This window comes from Phyllobates terribilis, unplaced genomic scaffold (assembly GCF_046119375.1).
Source record: "Phyllobates terribilis strain yellow unplaced genomic scaffold, ASM4611937v1 Scaffold_2__4_contigs__length_985480577, whole genome shotgun sequence".
NCBI classification, from domain to species: Eukaryota; Metazoa; Chordata; class Amphibia; order Anura; family Dendrobatidae; genus Phyllobates; species Phyllobates terribilis.
Genome location: NW_027362762.1, coordinates 378,168,369 through 378,186,065, shown reverse-complemented (window position 1 = coordinate 378,186,065; position 17,697 = coordinate 378,168,369). Strand labels below are relative to the sequence as shown.

At 42.9% G+C, this 17,697-nt stretch overlaps 1 protein-coding gene across 1 annotated transcript in view; it reads left to right on the top strand.

Annotated features, from left to right (window-relative positions):
• The window catches only part of SLC9A4 (solute carrier family 9 member A4), a 356,947-nt gene that overhangs the window by 246,773 nt on the left and 92,477 nt on the right, over positions 1-17,697 (top strand). Inside the window, exon 2 of the mRNA XM_073664760.1 lies at positions 161-624. Coding sequence (XP_073520861.1) covers positions 161-624 — 464 coding nt within the window. The remainder of the gene's footprint in view (positions 1-160; positions 625-17,697) is intronic.

The window sequence follows — 17,697 nt, the reverse complement described above, 5'->3', positions numbered from 1 at the left end:
CTCCATATGTGCAAATACCCTAACAGGTATAAGTTGGAATGAAAATACAATAAAATGCTGAAAACCTACAGTAGTATTTACAGCTATACTTAAATGTCAAAAATCTAGGATTTATCTCATCACCCTTATAAAACATTTATATAATTGTTTTCTTCTTCAGGATTTCATCTTTACCACAAATTGCCAGCAATAATGCCAGAAAGCTGCATCCTGATTGCCATTGGTGTCTTACTTGGCGGAATTATTTTTGGGACAGATCACAAATCTCCACCCGCTATGAGGACTGATATTTATTTCCTTTATCTCTTGCCTCCAATTGTGCTTGAGGGGGGATATTTTTTACCGACACGTCCTTTTTTTGACAACATTGGAACTATAATTTGGTGGTCAGTAATGGGGACCTTAATGAATGCTTTTGGCATTGGCCTTTCCCTTTATGGTATATGCCAGATTGAAGCTTTTGCATTAAGTGATATTTCTCTGCTGCAGTGCTTGTTATTTGGAAGCCTTATTTCAGCAGTGGATCCAGTGGCTGTCCTTGCCGTCTTTGAAGAAATATCTGTCAATGAACAGCTATACATGATGATTTTTGGAGAGTCATTGTTAAATGATGGCATAACTGTGGTAAGTAGCTATATGTCATAATATAAATATATATCTTCAGGAAAGCAAATTAGCATACTTTGACAGCTTTTTCTTTCATAAAACCCCGATGGCTATCTCTTTCAATATTATTTTCTGATGCTTAATCTTGAATGTAGACACTTAGCTGGAAAAACACTACATTTTCAACAACAAAAAAAATTGCTGTTTTATTGAAGCAAAATTGCAGATTTTTGACTGTCAAAGTCAGCTTGGCAAAGGATTGAAGTAGAGCGTTTTTGTTTAGCCATACATTTACAGTGCTGGTACCTGTAGATAGTGCCAATTGTTGTAAATAGATGGCACATGGATTGCATATGCAAAGGAGCTTTACCCACACTATCTGCAGCAAGTGTTTATTGCTGCTGACATTTTACTGCAACGTGTGACCCATCAGATGCCACTGACAGCTACAACCATAGCATTTATGTGGTTACAATGAGGGGACTTGAACTCCATAGCTGTTACAGCTAATGATTATTCCCATATTCTATGATTGCAATGTGCTTGTTTTATTATTATTGTTATTATTATTATTATTATTATTTTACTGCTTACTGGACCATGCTCAGTTCTTACAAGCTCTCTCCTACTGAGTTTGTTAGCACTGCATTGTGGCCGGCTGGGATAAATAGAGCTTGTAGTCAGCTTCTTATTGCAGACAGCTTCAGCCCTATTGCACTTCCAATGTTGCAGAGGCAAGGCTGTCTCATATAACAGAATCAAATGGCACATTGTTCAGGCCAGCAGAGCAGCAATGCTGCTGGCCTGAACTGTCAATCAGTAATGCCTGTCCCGTGCCGGCCCCCCAAGCAATCAGGAAATTGGGAGTCTGCAAATGGTGAATGCTTGAAAATAGAAGATGGGACAAACTCTTTAATTAATAAATCTTGTGAATCCAAAATTGGTACCAATGAAAATTGCAGAATTTCTTCCAACATTTCACAGTGATCATGATCAATGGTAATTTTATTCAGAAGTCTGCAAAAAATTTTTTTAGTCTAGTTAGATTTCTAGTAGAGTTTCCTGAAACACCTTGAAAAAAATATTAAAACACCCGTAACTGCAATTGTGCTGTTTCACTTAACAATCTCCTTTTCCAAGGCATCAGGGAATCACTGTTATCATAAGTAATTCTATTCAGAGGTAAATAGTCATAATGCAAGTGCAATAAGGCCAGAGGATATGTTCTGTGCAGTATATTTGCATACTTTTTATGTGAGGATCTCTTTTTCAACATAAAAAAATAATTACTGAGCTATAATATAGTGTGAGCACATACATCCATTGTGTTATATGATAAAAGAAGTCAATGTACAACCTGGATGAACTTTTTATAGTAAATAATGAGCGAAACCGAAGATCATTTGGCTGAAAATTCAATATACTTTTCGGTATTAGTTTCTTTAGGCTATTCTTAAAATGTAGGCACTTAATTCATGTATTTTTCATGAATCTTACATGTGTACAGGAGAGTGATGTGGTACAATAGATATAAGCAGAAATCCCACTTACAGCAACTAGAAACATGACTAATGCAAACTCTGATTCTCGCATATGATGGTTGGAAAGAGGCACACTGTTTTTAGTAACTTAACGTAAGGAAACTTCTCACTTCATTCAGAAATTCCCTTCATTACATGTAAAATCACGTTTCAAAAGTGTAGGTTAGCTCTTTTTCTTTCGATATATGGCCAAACATGTGCTCAGGCAACGGTTTTTCCGCCCAACCCCCATACAGAAACTGGACACATCTGGCAACGGCTTAACTTTCTTTCACGACATATGACATACAGTTACGTCATATGTCGTGTCCCTGACTTTGATGCACAAAGGCCTCTCAGTCACAAAAGAAGACAACAGAATTATAAAATGCATATTGTAGTTGGGGGCCCGGTCACCAGGGGCAAAACAATAATAGGTGAAGCGATTGCAGTCTCACCTGGTCCCTAGAGGCTAAAGGGCCCAAACAGTCCCTTTAGCCAAAATTAAAAAACCAATACTATTGCAGACTCATGATAATCAGGGGCCCTGTTGGAGATTTTGCATTGGAGCCCACAAGCTTCAAGTTACACCACTGCCTGGCACAGATTTTACATTAGGGCCCAGGAGCTTCTGTGCATAGTCATTTTTACAAAATATTGGTGTAACATGTTCTCTAATGTAGCGAATAACTAATGATTGTACCATTTGTTGAATTGGACAGTATGGCAGTGCCAACCAACTGTGGACCGTATCAGCAACTTGCAATACAACTATGAGCAAATAGGTTATTGCTTTGGCTTATGCAAAACTGTTGTAGCTTTTTAGACTCGGAGTTGCTGCTTCACCACCATAATTCTGGATGGAATCCTGAAGAAGTGGGCTACACTTTGAAACGCATAGTAAAATGAAAGAAACCGTTATTTTATAATACTTCTGGCATCCGACATTTCTACACAAGCTTGCAGCGCTGATATGACCATAAACTTTCCATGTTTTATATGCAATTAAAATGTCAATATGGTTTCCAAAACATTTATAGCACAAAATGGCAAAAGTAACAATCTCTCTCAAGCATTAATTCACTAATATATTTGCAAAAACTGTCTGGTGCCTTATTGCTACTAGATAACAGCAATCCTCAAAGTGTAGGCTACTCTAATATAGTTTAGGGCAAGGGAAAGTAATCACCAGCATTGGGCCATGTTCACACATTGAGTACTTGGTCAGTATTTTACCTCAGCATTTGTAAGTCAAAACCAGGAGTGGGTAAAAAATACAGAAGCGATGACATGTTTCCATTATACTTTTCCTCTTGACTGTTTCACTCCTTGTTTTGGGTTACAAATACTGAGGTGAAAAACTCACCAAATACTCAATGTGTGCACATAGCCTGAGACGTCTAAGACACATTGGTAAAACCCTTCAAGTTCAGATTGAACTGAATACTGGCAAGGGTTTAGTCAGGTAGACATTCCTTTGTGAGTGGGTCCATTTGGTTACATCAATGGTAATTTAGTTGTAAAGTGCCATGTATGCTGCCACATGGTTTTTCTCAAATAGAATACTGGCCATGGTGATTAGCAGTGCCCCTACATGGAGTTCAGGGGGCTTTTAGCTGTCCTAAATTAAGATAAAGATGTGTCTGGGTGCGGAACCCGAAGATCCCGAGTCAGGGATACCTGGCGTAGGGGTCCCCAACCTAGGGACAGAGTGTAAACCCGATAGGTTTCCCCTAGAGGTATTGGCAGGAGAGGTTGAGGAGACCCCATCGATCCCAGAGCTGGAAGTGTCCCAGGGAACATTTGGAACAGATCAGCTACAGGATCCTACCCTGACCCGGGCATGAAAAAGGGTGACAGTGGTAAATGGGGTGGCTCAGCAACCGGGTCCAGAGGCGGTTTTTGGACGCATGTCGGTCAACCAAGATTTACTGTATAGGGTTGACAAGATCCGGGACGAGGTCATGGAACAGCTGGTAGTGCCTCAGTCGTATCGTTGGGTGGTACTCGAGATGGCCCACACACACATGCTGGGTGGGCATCTAGGGGTTATAAAGACGCAAGAACGTATCTTGCAGCGGTTCTTTTGGCCCAGGATTTTTGGTGAGGGACAGAGGTATTGTGAATCTTGCCCGGTATGTCAGCTGACCACACCCACCGCAAGCTTCCGTAGTCCATTAGTACCTCTGCCGGTTATAGAGGTACCTTTTGATCGGATTGTGATGGATTTGGTGGGGCCCATTGTAAAGTCAGCTCGTGGCTACAAACACATATTTGTGGTCATAGATTATGTCGATACCCGGAGGCCATTCCGCTTCGCCACACCTCGGCTAAACTTATTGCCCCAGAGTTGTTTGCCATATTCTGTTGCTGTGGGCTGCCTAAGGAGATCCTTATGGACCAGGGGACTCCTTTTATGTCCAACGTGACAAAGGAACTATGCCAGCTGCTAAAAATAAAACAGTTGGGCATGTCGCTATACCATCCAAAGACCGATGGCTTAGTTGAATGGTTTAATAAAACCCTCAAATCCATGTTGAAAAAGTGGTTTCCAAGGATGGGAGGGATTGGGACATGTTACTGCCCTATTTAATGTTTGCCGTCCATGCGGTACCACAGACGTCCACGAGGTTCTCACCCTTTGAGCTATTGTACGGCAGGCATCCTAGGGGGCTGCTGGAGGTAGCCAAAAAGACACGGGAACAGGAGCCTACGCTGCATAATAGTGTAATAGAACATGTGGCAAGTATGCAAGACTGGATCATGCCTATAGTAAAGGAACACCTCCTGGATACTTAGGCAGCGCAGAGCCGAGCGAATAATAGAAAAGCCACGGTCTGGTCCTTTAAAGAAGGGGATCAGGTATTAGTATTAGTGCCCACCGCAGAGAGGAAGCTCATGGCCAAGTGGAAAGGGCCATATGAAGTCTGGGAAAAGGTGGGGGAAGTAAATTACAGAGTATACCAACCCGGGAAGCGGAAACCCGAACAAATATATCACGTCAATCTGCTTAAAACCTGGAAAGACCAGGAATGTATGATTACGGAGGTGACTCTAGTCGTATCGTCTGTGGACCTGCCGATACAGGCCGGTGGAGAGATAAAGATAAGCAACACTCTTACAAAACAGCAGCGACGGGAGGCTCGCAAGTTGATACAGCAGAATACAGACGTATTGTCAGAACTGCCCGGCCGTACATCTGTGATCCAACATGACATTGTCACCGAGCCTCGGGTATGAGTACAAATGAAACTGTACCGTGTGCCGGAGGCAATCCATCGCGGCTGAGGTCAAACAAATACTCCAGTTAGGAGTCATCGAAGAATGCAGGAGTGAGTGGTCTAGCCCCATTGTGTTGATTCCGAAGCTGGACAGATCTTTACACTTTTGTAACAACTTCCGGAAATTGAATGATCTGTCAAAGTTCCACCTTTATCCAATGCCTCAGGGGGACGAGCTGATCAAGAGACTGGGGCAGGCATAGTACTTCACAACGCTTGATCTGACCAAGGGTTACTGGCAGGTACCTCTAACAGAGTTGGCGAACGAAAAGACCTCCTTTATAACGCCAGAGGGTCTCTATCACTATGTCGTCTTGCCTTTTGGATTACAAGGTGCCCCGGCCACGTTCCAGAGGTTGATTGACATAGTGTTAGAACCTCATCAAAAATATGCATCAGCATACTTGAATAATATTATCATCTTTAGTACCGACTGGCATACCCACATGTCACAGGTACAACCAGTGGTGGATTCACTCAGAGCCGCGGGATTAACGGCGAACCCAAAAAAATGTGCGATAGGTCTCGAGGAAGCCTGGTACTTACGGTACGTGATTTACCCCAAATAAACAAGATGGAGGCCATTCAAAACTGACCCCGCCTCTTACTACTAAACAGGTAAGAGCGTTTCTCGGCATCATTGGATACTGCCGATGGTTTATACCCAATTTTGCCAGAAGATTGGCACCCCTGACCGATCTCTTAAAGGGAAAGAAGTCGGTCATGGTTCGGTGGGATCCGCAGGCAGAGGAAGCGTTCTGGTCCATGAAGTTGGCGTTATGTGGACAGCCAGCCCTCACCAGCCCCAACTTCAAGAAAGGCTTTATAATGCAAACAGAAGCCTCGGAGGTAGGCCTAGGACCGATGCTGTCACAGGAGGTGAATGGAGAAGAACATCCGGTCACCTACTTGAGCAGGAAACTTACCCCGGCAGAGAAAAATTATAGCGTAGTGGAGAAGAAATGCTTGGCCATTAAGTGGGCCTTGGAATCCCTACCCTATTATTTGTCAGGAGACAGTTTTGTTTGGTGCCGGACCATTCACCCTTGGTCTGGATGCGAAATGCCAAGAACAGGAATGCTATAGTCACCCGATGGTTCCTGTCACTGCAAAATTTTATTTTCTCAGTGGAACATCGAGCGGGGAAGTCACAGGGAGTTGCGGATACCCTGTCACGGGCACCCTGTATGGTAACAGGTGTTCAAACCCACAAGTTTGAACAGAGAGGGGGAGTATTTAAGGCAGTGAGGGGGATCATATACCAGGGACAGTATGTATCCCCCAGGATGCGCATAGAAGGTTATTGAACCCACTGGAGTGCAATCACAGACACAGCTGTGGTTGCAGTGCAAAATAGAAGTTTGAACTTGGTCCAGTTATTTGACCAAGTCGAATTAAGAAAACCCGACATGGGCTTTTATATTTAGAGCTATCTACAGGATGGAAGCGGGATGTATCGCTGCCTCTAGCCGGATTTTACAAGTCTCTCATGTCCACAGTTTTCATTTAAATACCTGCAGCAAAGGTTTGGGTGTGTCAGTTTTGTGTTTGCAAGCTGCAGAGCAGGAGGCTCTGCAATACTGGCCTGGGTGACCTGAACACAGAGACAAGAAGGCAAAGCTTCTGACACATCTCAGAGTGATACGACTTCCTTGAGTCACTGCCTCATTACCAGACAGTGTGAACACTGCCACACAACAATATATATATTTATATATATACCGTATTTTTCGGACTATAAGACGCACCGGACCATAAGATGCACCTAGGTTTTAGAGGAGAAAAATAAAAAAAAATGTAAGCAAAAAATGTGTTCATGATGCACTTTTAAGGGGGAGGGGGTCTTCTGCTGACATTGGTATAGGGGTAATGTCCCCCAATTCTGACAATATCCCCCATCCTGGTATATATGCCCCCCCTTACTTTTATACGTGGTCCCCATAATCCCTATCCTGGTATGCAGGGCACAGCAATCCCCATCCTGGTATGCATGGCACCCCTCATCCCTATCCTGATAGGCATGGCACCCCTCATCCCTGTCCTGGTATGCATGGCACCCCTAATCCCTATCCTGGTATGCATGGCACCCGTAATCCCTATCCTGGTATGCATGGCACCCCTAATCCCTATCCTGGAATGCATGGCACCCCTCATCCTTATCCTGGTATGTATGGCCCCTCATCCTAATCCTGGTATGCGTGGCACCCCTCAGCATTATCCTAGTATGTATGGCCCCCTCATCTTTATCCTGTTATGTATGCCCCCTCAGCGTTATCCTGGTATATATGGCCCCCTCATCTTTATCCTGGTATGTATGCCCCCCTCAGTGTTATCCTGGTATGTATGGCCCCCTCATCTTTATCTTGTTATGTATGGCCCCTTCATCTTTATCCTGTTATGTATGCCCCCCTCAGCGTTACCCTGGTATGTATGGCCCCCTCATCCTTACCCTAGTATATATGGCCCCCTCATCCTTATTCTAGTATGCATGGTCCCCCTAATCCCCATCATGCTGCACATAAAAAAAAAATAAACACTCCTACTCACCTTTCTTCTCTCCTGCAGCGCTGCGTCCGGTCTGCCCGCACTGATCTCTCCATGTGAGCTGCGCATGACGTCACTACCATGCGCGGCTCACAAGGAGAGATCAGCTGCCGGAAGTCTCTGCTCCCCATGCCAGGACTGTGTGCGAGGGGAGCAGTGACTTCATGCTCCTTCATAGCCGGCACACAGCGTAGCTGCAGCGCAGTTCCTGCTGCTGCCGGGCTATCGCGTGTGCCCGCTTATTAAAGGGCATGAATATTCACCCCCTCCCCACGTACATGGGCGTGGAGAGAGGTTGAATTTTCATGCCCTTTAACAGCGGGCACAGGCGATTCCAGCAGCAGCAGGAGCCGCGCTGCGGCTACACTGTGTGTCGCTATTAAGGAGCATGAATATTCAGTGCCCATGGGTCGTGGGGAGCAGTGAATATTCATTTTCTTTAGCAGCGAGGACAGTGTAGGTTGCAGCGGGTGGCTGCTGCCTCCTGTGCTCCGCTCCTCCACTGCTACCGCTCCCCCACACCCCATATATATATACACACACCCCCAACATTCGGACTATAAGACGCATCCCCCATTTTCCTCCAAAATTTTGGAGGAAAAAAGTGCGTCTTATAGTCTGAAAAATACGGTATATATATATATATATATATATATATATATACAGTACAGACCAAAAGTTTGGACACATCTTCTCATTTAAAGATTTTTCTGTATTTTCATGACTTTGAAAATTGTACATTCACACTGAAGGCATCAAAACTATGAATTAACACATGTGGAATTATATACTTAACAAAAAAGTGTGAAACAACTGAAAATATGTCTTATATTCTAGGTTCTTCAAAGTAGCCACCGTTTGCTTTGATGACTGCTTTGCACACTCTTGGCATTCTCTTGATGAGCTTCAAGAGGTAGTCACCGGAAATGGTTTTCACTTCACAGGTGTGCCCTGTCAGGTTTAATAAGTGGGATTTCTTGCCTTATAAATGGGGCTGGGACCATCAGTTGTGTTGTGCAGAAGTCAGGTGGATACACAGCTGATAGTCCTACTGAATAGACTGTTAGAATTTGCATTATGGCAAGAAAAAAGCAGCTAAGTAAAGAAAAACGAGTGGCCATCATTACTTTAAGAAATGAAGGTCAGTCAGTGCGAAAAATTGGGAAAACTTTGAAAGTGTCCCCAAGTGCAGTTGCAAAAACCATCAAGCGCTACAAAGAAACTGGCTCACATGAGGACCGCCCGAGGAAAGGAAGACCAAGAGTCACCTCTGCTTCTGAGGATAAGTTTATCCGAATCACCAGCCTCAGAAATCGCAGGTTAACAGCAGCTCAGATTAGAGGCCAGGTCAATACCACACAGAGTTCTAGCAGCAGACACATCTCTACAACAACTGTTAAGAGGAGACTTTGTGCAGCAGGCCTTCATGGTAAAATAGCTGCTAGGAAACCACTGCTAAGGACAGGCAACAAGCAGAAGAGACTTGTTTGGGCTAAAGAACACAAGGAATGGACATTAGACCAGTGGAAATCTGTGCTTTGGTCTGATGAGTCCAAATTTGAGATCTTTGGTTCCAACCACCGTGTCTTTGTGCGACGCAGAAAAGGTGAACGGATGGACTCTACATGCCTGGTTCCCACTGTGAAGCATGGAGGAGGAGGTGTGATGGTGTGGGGGTGCTTTGCTGGTGACACTGTTGGGGATTTATTCAAAATTGAAGGCATACTGAACCAGCATGGCTACCACAGCATCTTGCAGCGGCATGCTATTCCATCCGGTTTGCGTTTAGTTGGACCATCATTTATTTTTCAACAGGACAATGACCCCAAACACACCTCCAGGCTGTGTAAGGGCTATTTGACCAAGAAGGAGAGTGATGGGGTGCTACGCCAGATGGCCTCCACAGTCACCAGACCTGAACCCAATCAAGATGGTTTGGGGTGAGCTGGACCGCAGAGTGAAGGCAAAAGGGCCAACAAGTGCTAAGCATCTCTGGGAACTCCTTCAAGATGGTTGGAAGACCATTTCCGGTGACTACCTCTTGAAGCTCATCAAGAGAATGCCAAGAGTGTGCAAAGCAGTCATCAAAGCAAAAGGTGGCTACTTTGAAGAACCTAGAATATAAGACATATTTTCAGTTGTTTCACACTTTTTTGTTAAGTATATAATTCCACATGTGTTAATTCATAGTTTTGATGCCTTCAGTGTGAATGTACAATTTTCATAGTCAGGAAATTACAGAAAAATCTTTAAATGAGAAGGTGTGTCCAAACTTTTGGTCTGTACTGTATATATATCTACAGTGAAGGAAATAATTATTTGATACCTTGCTGTTTTTGTAAATTTGCCCACTGACAAAGACATGACATGAACAGTCTATAATTTTAAGGGTAGGTTATTTTTATCATTGAGAGATAGAATATCCCAAAAAAAATCAAGATCACATTGTATAAATTAGATAAATTGATTTGCATTTTGCAGTTAGAAATAAGTATTTGATCCCCTACTAACCATTATGAGTTCTGGCTCCTACAGACCAGTTAGACAAATCATTACCTGCATTAAAGACAGCTTTCTTCATAGTCACCTGTATAAAACACTCCTGTCCACAAACTCAATTAATCAGTCAGACTCTAATCTCTGCAACATGGGCAAGACCAAAGAGCTTTCTAAGGAAGTCAGGGACAAGATCATAGACCTGCACAAAGCTGGAATGGTCTGCAAAACCATAAGTAAGACGCTGGGTGAGAAAGAGACAACTGTTGGTGCAATAGTAAGAAAATGGAAGAAATAGTCTCATGGCTTTCATTATCACCTCTATGCTGACGACACACAGATCTACCTCTCTGGACCTGATATCACCTCCTTACTAACCAAAATCCCACAATGTCTGTCTGCTATTTCATCCTTCTTCTCTGCTAGATTTCTAAAACTCAACATGGACAAAACAGAATTCATCATCTTTCCGCCATCTCATTCAACCCCCCCAACTGACCTATCCATCATAGTCAATGGCTGTCCACTGTCCCCAGTCCCTCAGGCTCGCTGCCTTGGGGTAACCCTGGACTCTGAACTCTCCTTCAAACAACATATCCAAGCCCTTTCCACTTCCTGCCGACTCCAACTCAAAAATATCTCCCGGATCCGTACATTCCTCAACCATGAATCTGCAAAAACACTAGTGCACGCCCTCATCATCTCCCGCCTTGACTACTGCAACCTCCTGCTCTGTAGCCTCCCTTCCAACACTCTTGCACCCCTCCAATCCATCCTAAACTCTGTTGCCCGACTAATCCACCTGTCCCCCCGCTATTCCCCGGCCTCTCCTCTCTGTCAATCTCTTCACTGGCTCCCCATTGCCCAGAGACTCCAGTTCAAAACCCTAACCATGACATACAAAGCCATTCACAACCTGTCTCCTCCATATATCTCTGACTTAGTCTCCAGCTACATACCCGCACGCAACCTCTGATCCTCACAAGATCTCCTTCTCTACTCCCCTCTAATCTCCTCCTCCGACAATCGCATACAAGATTTCTCCTGTGCTTCCCCTCTACTCTGGAACTCTCTTCCCCAACACATCAGACTCTCGTCGACCGTGGAAACCTTCAAAAAGAGCCTGAAGACCCATCTCTTTCGACAAGCCTACAACCTGCAGTAACCACCACTCCACAAATAATGCTGCACGACCAGCTCTACCCTCACCTACTGTATGCTCACCCTTCCCTTGTAGACTGTGAGCCCTCGCGGCAGTGTCCTCGCTCCTCCAGTACCAGTTGCCGTCACATTGTGTTCAAGATTATTGTAATTGTTCTTGTATGTATACCCCTTCTTCACATGTAAAGTGCCATGGAATAAATGGCGCTATAATAATAAATAATAATAATAATAAATACAAAATGACTGTAAATTGACATCGATCTGGGGCACTATGCAAAATCTCACTTCGTGGGGTATCCTTGTTCATGAGGAAGGTGAGAGATCAGCCTAAAACTACACGGGGGGAACTTGTTAATGATCTCAAGGCAGCTGGGACCACAGTCACCAAGAAAACCATTGGTAACACATTACTCCTTAAAGGTTTAAAATCATGCAGTGCTCGCAAGGTCCCCTTGCTCAAGAAGGCACATGTTCAGACCAATCTTGTTTGTACTTGTGTATAATTGTTTGTACAGATGAGTGAGGCACCTTCAGGTATCTTGAAATTGTACACAAGGATGAGTCAGACTTGTGCAAGTCCACACTTCTCTTCCTGATATCTTGGCTGATTTCTTTAGACTTTCCCATGATGCTACACAAAGAAGCTGTGTGTTTCAGGTGTGCATTAAAATAAATCCACAGGTGTGTCTCTAATTAACTCAGATGCTGCCAAAAAAACAGAAAATCAGAAGCTTCCAAACACATGACATCATCATACGGACAGTCCAGAAATGTTTAAAGACATAGTAATCTTAGTGTGTGTAAACTTTTGACTTTACAGTAAGTAATAAAAATGCCTTAAAGTATTCTCTCCCTCATTATTCTGGTTTCAACTATATATATATATATATATATATATATATATATATATATACAGTGCTGGCCAAAAGTATTGGCACCCCTGCAATTCTGTCAGATAATACTCAATTTCTTCCTGAAAATGATTGCAATCACAAATTCTTTGGTATTATTATCTTCATTTTATTTGCTTGCAAGGAAAAAACACAAAAGAGAATGAAGCAAAAATCCAATCATTGATCATTTCACACAAAACTCCAAAAAAGGGTCGGACAAAAGTATTGGCACCCTCAGCCTAATACTTGGTTGCACAACCTTTAGGCAAAATAACTGCGAACAACCGCTTCTGGTAACCATCAATGAGTTACTTACAATGCTCTGCTGGAATTGTAGACCATTCTTCTTTGGCAAACTGCTCCAGGTCCCTGATATTTGAAGGGTGCCTTCTCCAAACTGCCATTTTGAGATCTCTTCACGGGTGTTCTATGGGATTCATGTCTGGACTCATTGCTGGCCACCTTAGAAGTATCCAGTGCTTTCTCTCAAACCATTTTATAGTGCTTTTGGAAGTGTGTTTTGGGTCATTGTCCTGCTGGAAGACCCATGGCCTCTGAGGGAGACCCAACTTTTTCACACTGGGCACTACATTATGCTGCAAAATTTGTTGGTAGTCTTCAGACTTCATAATGCCATGCACACGGTCAAGCAGTCCAGTGCCAGAGGCAGCAAAGCAACCCCAAAACATCAGGGAACCTCCACCATGTTTGACTGTAGGGACCGTGTTCTTTTCTTTGAATGTCTCTCTTTTTTCCTGTACACTCTATGTTGATGCTTTTTCCCAAAAAGCTCTACTTTTGTCTCATCACACCAGAGAACATTCTTCTAAAGCATTTTAGGCTTTCTCAGGTAAGTTTTGGCAAACTCCAGCCTGGCTTTTTTATGTCTTGGGGTAAGAAGTGGAGTCTTCCTGGGTATCCTACCATACAGTCCCTTTTCATTCAGACGCCGACGGATAGTACGGGTTGACACTGTTGTACCCTCGGACTGCAGGGCAGCTTGAACTTGTTTGGATGTTAGTCGAGGTACTTTATCCACCATCTGCACAATCTTGCATTGAAATCTCTCGTCAATTTTTCTTTTCCATCCACATCTAGGGAGGTTAGCCACAGTGCCATGGGCTTTAAACTTCTTGATGACACTGCGCACGGAAGCCACAGGAACATTCAGGTCTTTGGAGATGGACTTGTAGCCTTGAGATTGCTCATGCTTCCTCACAATTTGGTTTCTCAAGTTCTCAGACAGTTCTTTGGTCTTCTTTCTTTTCTCCATGCTCAATGTGGTACACACAAGGACACAGGACAGAGGTTGAGTCAACTTTAATCCATGTTAACTGGCTGCAAGTGTGATTTAGTTTTTGCCAACACCTGTTAGGTGCCACAGGTAAGTTACAGGTGCTGTTAATTACACGAATTAGAGAAGCATCACATGATTTTTCAAAGGGTGCCAATACTTTTGTCCACCCCATTTTTTAGGTTTGGTGTGGAATTATATCCAATTTGGCTTTAGGACAATTCTTTTTGTGTTTTTTTCATTGAAGACAAATTAAATGAAGAGAATAATACCAAAGAATTTGTGATTGCAATCATTTTCAGGAAGAAACTGAGTATTATCTGACAGAATTGCAGGGGTGCCAATACTTTTGGCCAGCACTGTATATATATATCCATGCGAAAATGCAGCAGCACACAGAGTAGAATAAAGTGATAAGGTTTAATAGCCCATACGCTATTAAACCTTATCACTTTATTCTACTCTGTGTGCTGCCTCCATTTTTGCATGGATATCTAAAGGACTGGTATGTACCTGGGGGGCTTTTTTTGCACCAAAAACATAATTTTTTGTGCTGTTTCCTATTTTTTGATTTTATATATATATATCTATATATATAGATATATATATAGATATATATATATATAGATATATTATCTAAATTTATCCAAGGAGTTGCCATAGAGTGTCATGATATTTTTGTTGTTCTAATAGATATACAGTCAAGGCTGAAAGTGTTGCACCCTTGAAATTGTTCCAGAAAATGAAGTATTTCTTCCAGAAACTTATTTCAATAAGACATATTTTGTTATACAGATTTATTTATTTTGTGTGTATTGAAACAACACAGAATAAACAGATAAAGAAAGGCAAATTGGATATAATTTCATACAAAACTCCAAAAATGGGCTGGACTAAATTGTTTGCACCTTTCTAAAATTGTGGGTGTGAAGACCCTGGGTCTTCCGTGGGCGTAACCCTACTCAGACAACACAGGGTGAGGGTAAAACAGCGTGGCAATACTTTATTGAACCACAAAGCGGACAATAAACACACAGAACAGTCCCAGCAAATACCCAATATGGTACAACATTACACAGTCTCACGCTTCCACTGACCCGCCTTTGATAGAACAGCTGTGACTTTGGAGACTTTCAGGGCCAACTACCTCAACCAGTCGCCCCCCCGCTTCTGGCGGGCCTCCACTGGGAGGAGGTAGTGGCAAGCTTAGGAAGCTAGCAGTCCATGAGGTACAAGACCAGAAGACCCGAGGGTCCAAATCTGGCCTCTTCAAGAGTTTCAATGGGGCCAGGCGACCGGTGGGTCCCTCCTGGCAACTCCAAATGTCTCCATGAGTTCTAGGTGACCGGTGGGTCCCTCCTAGCAACCCCAAAACTACATATCCATGGGGCCAGCTGACTCTGAACCATCAGAGAGATATCCATGTCTCTCTGATAGTTAATGGAGCAGATCTGAATCTTTCCAGCCAGGGCCAGTACCATTAGACTAGAATAAAATAGAATTCAAATCTGTGTCTTTTTGGTAATGCCATGCAATCCATCTGCTGTCCTGGAGGATGTCTCTCAATCTCCTTCCAAAGTCTGTCTGACTCTGTCTCAAGTCTCTAGTACTACAGACAACCCTGTTTATATTTACATCTGTGTGAGGTCATCAGGCACAGGTAAGAGATAAAGGAATAGGGCTTGAGTCTCCACAGCTCACCCCCCAAGATTGACTGGCAAACCCCTTACAAAGGTATTTAACATAGCTAGCAAACATTCATTGTTCTAGCTAATCTATTTACATAGTTGGTGTCACAGGGGCTCTTGTAAATACACATCATTGTTTTAGAATCTAAGAACAGATAACATCCAGGGTTATACAAATAGTAGTCTGTGTTAATCAACTAAAGAAGAACAGAGGTTAAAGAGTCAACATAAAAATAAAGGAATACTGCTCTTGCCATCAGAAAGTATGTCTGGCATAATTAAGATTTTACTCTGTATCGTCACATTGCTCCCCCAATCTTAATTATCCAGACATGATAGGATCCAAATCATCCTTCTCCACTTATTGGAGACAGTCCATCAGCATGTCTTTAAGCACAGACATGAATGTAAGATGTTTCACCTTCATGGGAACAAAACTTTGCATCATCCAGTTTGCTCAGAGCATATTCCATATCTTCCTTGCAAATAAACTCCAAATTGAAGAAAACAGACTGGTATCCATTGCATCCAGACATGCCATCCTCTGTATCCTTTGGTTCCTGAATTAAATCCGATGAGTGTTGATGGCCTGGTATTCAATCCATTGAAGCTGGCACATCTCCGGTAGTTGCCATTTCTTGTTGCTGCTGTATATCCTCTCCGGTCTTCCTCCCAAGGCCAGGCTGTTGGAGTTAGACATAGTAGCATCCGAAACCCGCTGTGTATGCCTCACCTATGGTCTGCTGGATCTGTCTACCTGCCTCCCTGGTTGTGAAGCCCTTTGAATGGTGTGTGTTAACACTAGTCCCCTGCAACTCCGCCAGATCTGCTGGGCTGAGTAGTATCCCACCACTGCCACCAAAATGTGAAGACCCAAGGTCTTCCATGGGTGTAACGCTACTAAATAAACATCATTGTTTCAGAATCAAAGAGCAGATAACATTCAGGGTTATACAAATAGTAGTCTGTATTAATCAGCTAAAGAAGAACAGAGATTAAAGAGTCAACATAAAAATAATGGAATGCTGCTCTTGCCATCAGAAAGTATGTCTGGCATAATTAAGATTTTACTCTGTATCGTCACAGTGGGTAAACAACTTTGTTTCAAGCACATGATTCTAGTTTAAAGTTACCTGTGGAAATTAACAGGTGTGGGCAATACAAAAATCACACCTGAAACCAGATAAAAAAGGGAAACGTTGACTCAATATTTGCATTGTCTGTGTGCCACACCAAGAATGGAGAACAGAAAAAGGGGAAGAGAACTGTCTGAGGACTTGAGAACTAATATTGTTGAAAAATATCAACAATCTCAAGGTTACAAGCCCATCTCCAGAGATCTTGATGTTTCTTTGTCCACGGTGCACAACATAATCAAGAAGTTTACAACCCATGGCACTGTAGCTAATCTCCCTGGACATGGGCGGCAGAGGAAAATTGATGAAAGGTTACAGCACAAGATACTTCAGATAGTGGATAAGCAGCCACAATTAAGTTCCAAATAAATTCAAGCTGTTCTGCAGTCTCAGGGTGCATCACTGTAAGCGCAAACGATCTGTCGACATTTGAATGAAATGAAACTCTATGGTAGGAGGACCCCACTGCTGACACAGAGACATAAAAAGCTAGACTGCAGTTTGCCACTGTACGTGAGAAAGCCAAAACCCTTCTGGTAAAGTGTCTTGTGGACAAATGAGACTAAGGCATAGCGTTTAGGTAAAGCACATCATTCTGCTGTTTAAAGAAAATTAAATAAGGCCTACAAAGAAAGAACACAGTACCTACAGTTAGATATGGTAGAGGTTCAAGGATATTTTGGGGTTGTTTTGATGCTTCTGGCCCTGGTTGTCTTGACTCTTGACTGTATGCAAGACATAATGAGATCTGAAGATTACTAAATGATTTTGGGTCACAATGTAGTGCCCAGTGTCAGAAAGCTGGGTTTGTGTCTTAGGTCATGCGTCTTCCAGCAGAACAATGACCCCAAACATACTTCAAGGAGCACCCAGAAATGGATGGAATCAAAGCACTTAAGAGTTCTGATGTGGCCAGCATAGAGTCCAGATCTAAATCCCATTGAACACTTGTGGAGAGATTTAAAATTTCTGTTGGGAGAATGCACCCTTCAAATATGAGAGGCCTGGAGCAGTTTGCAAAAGAAGAATGGTCCAAACTTCCAATTAAGAGGTGTAAGAAGCTTGTTGATGGTTA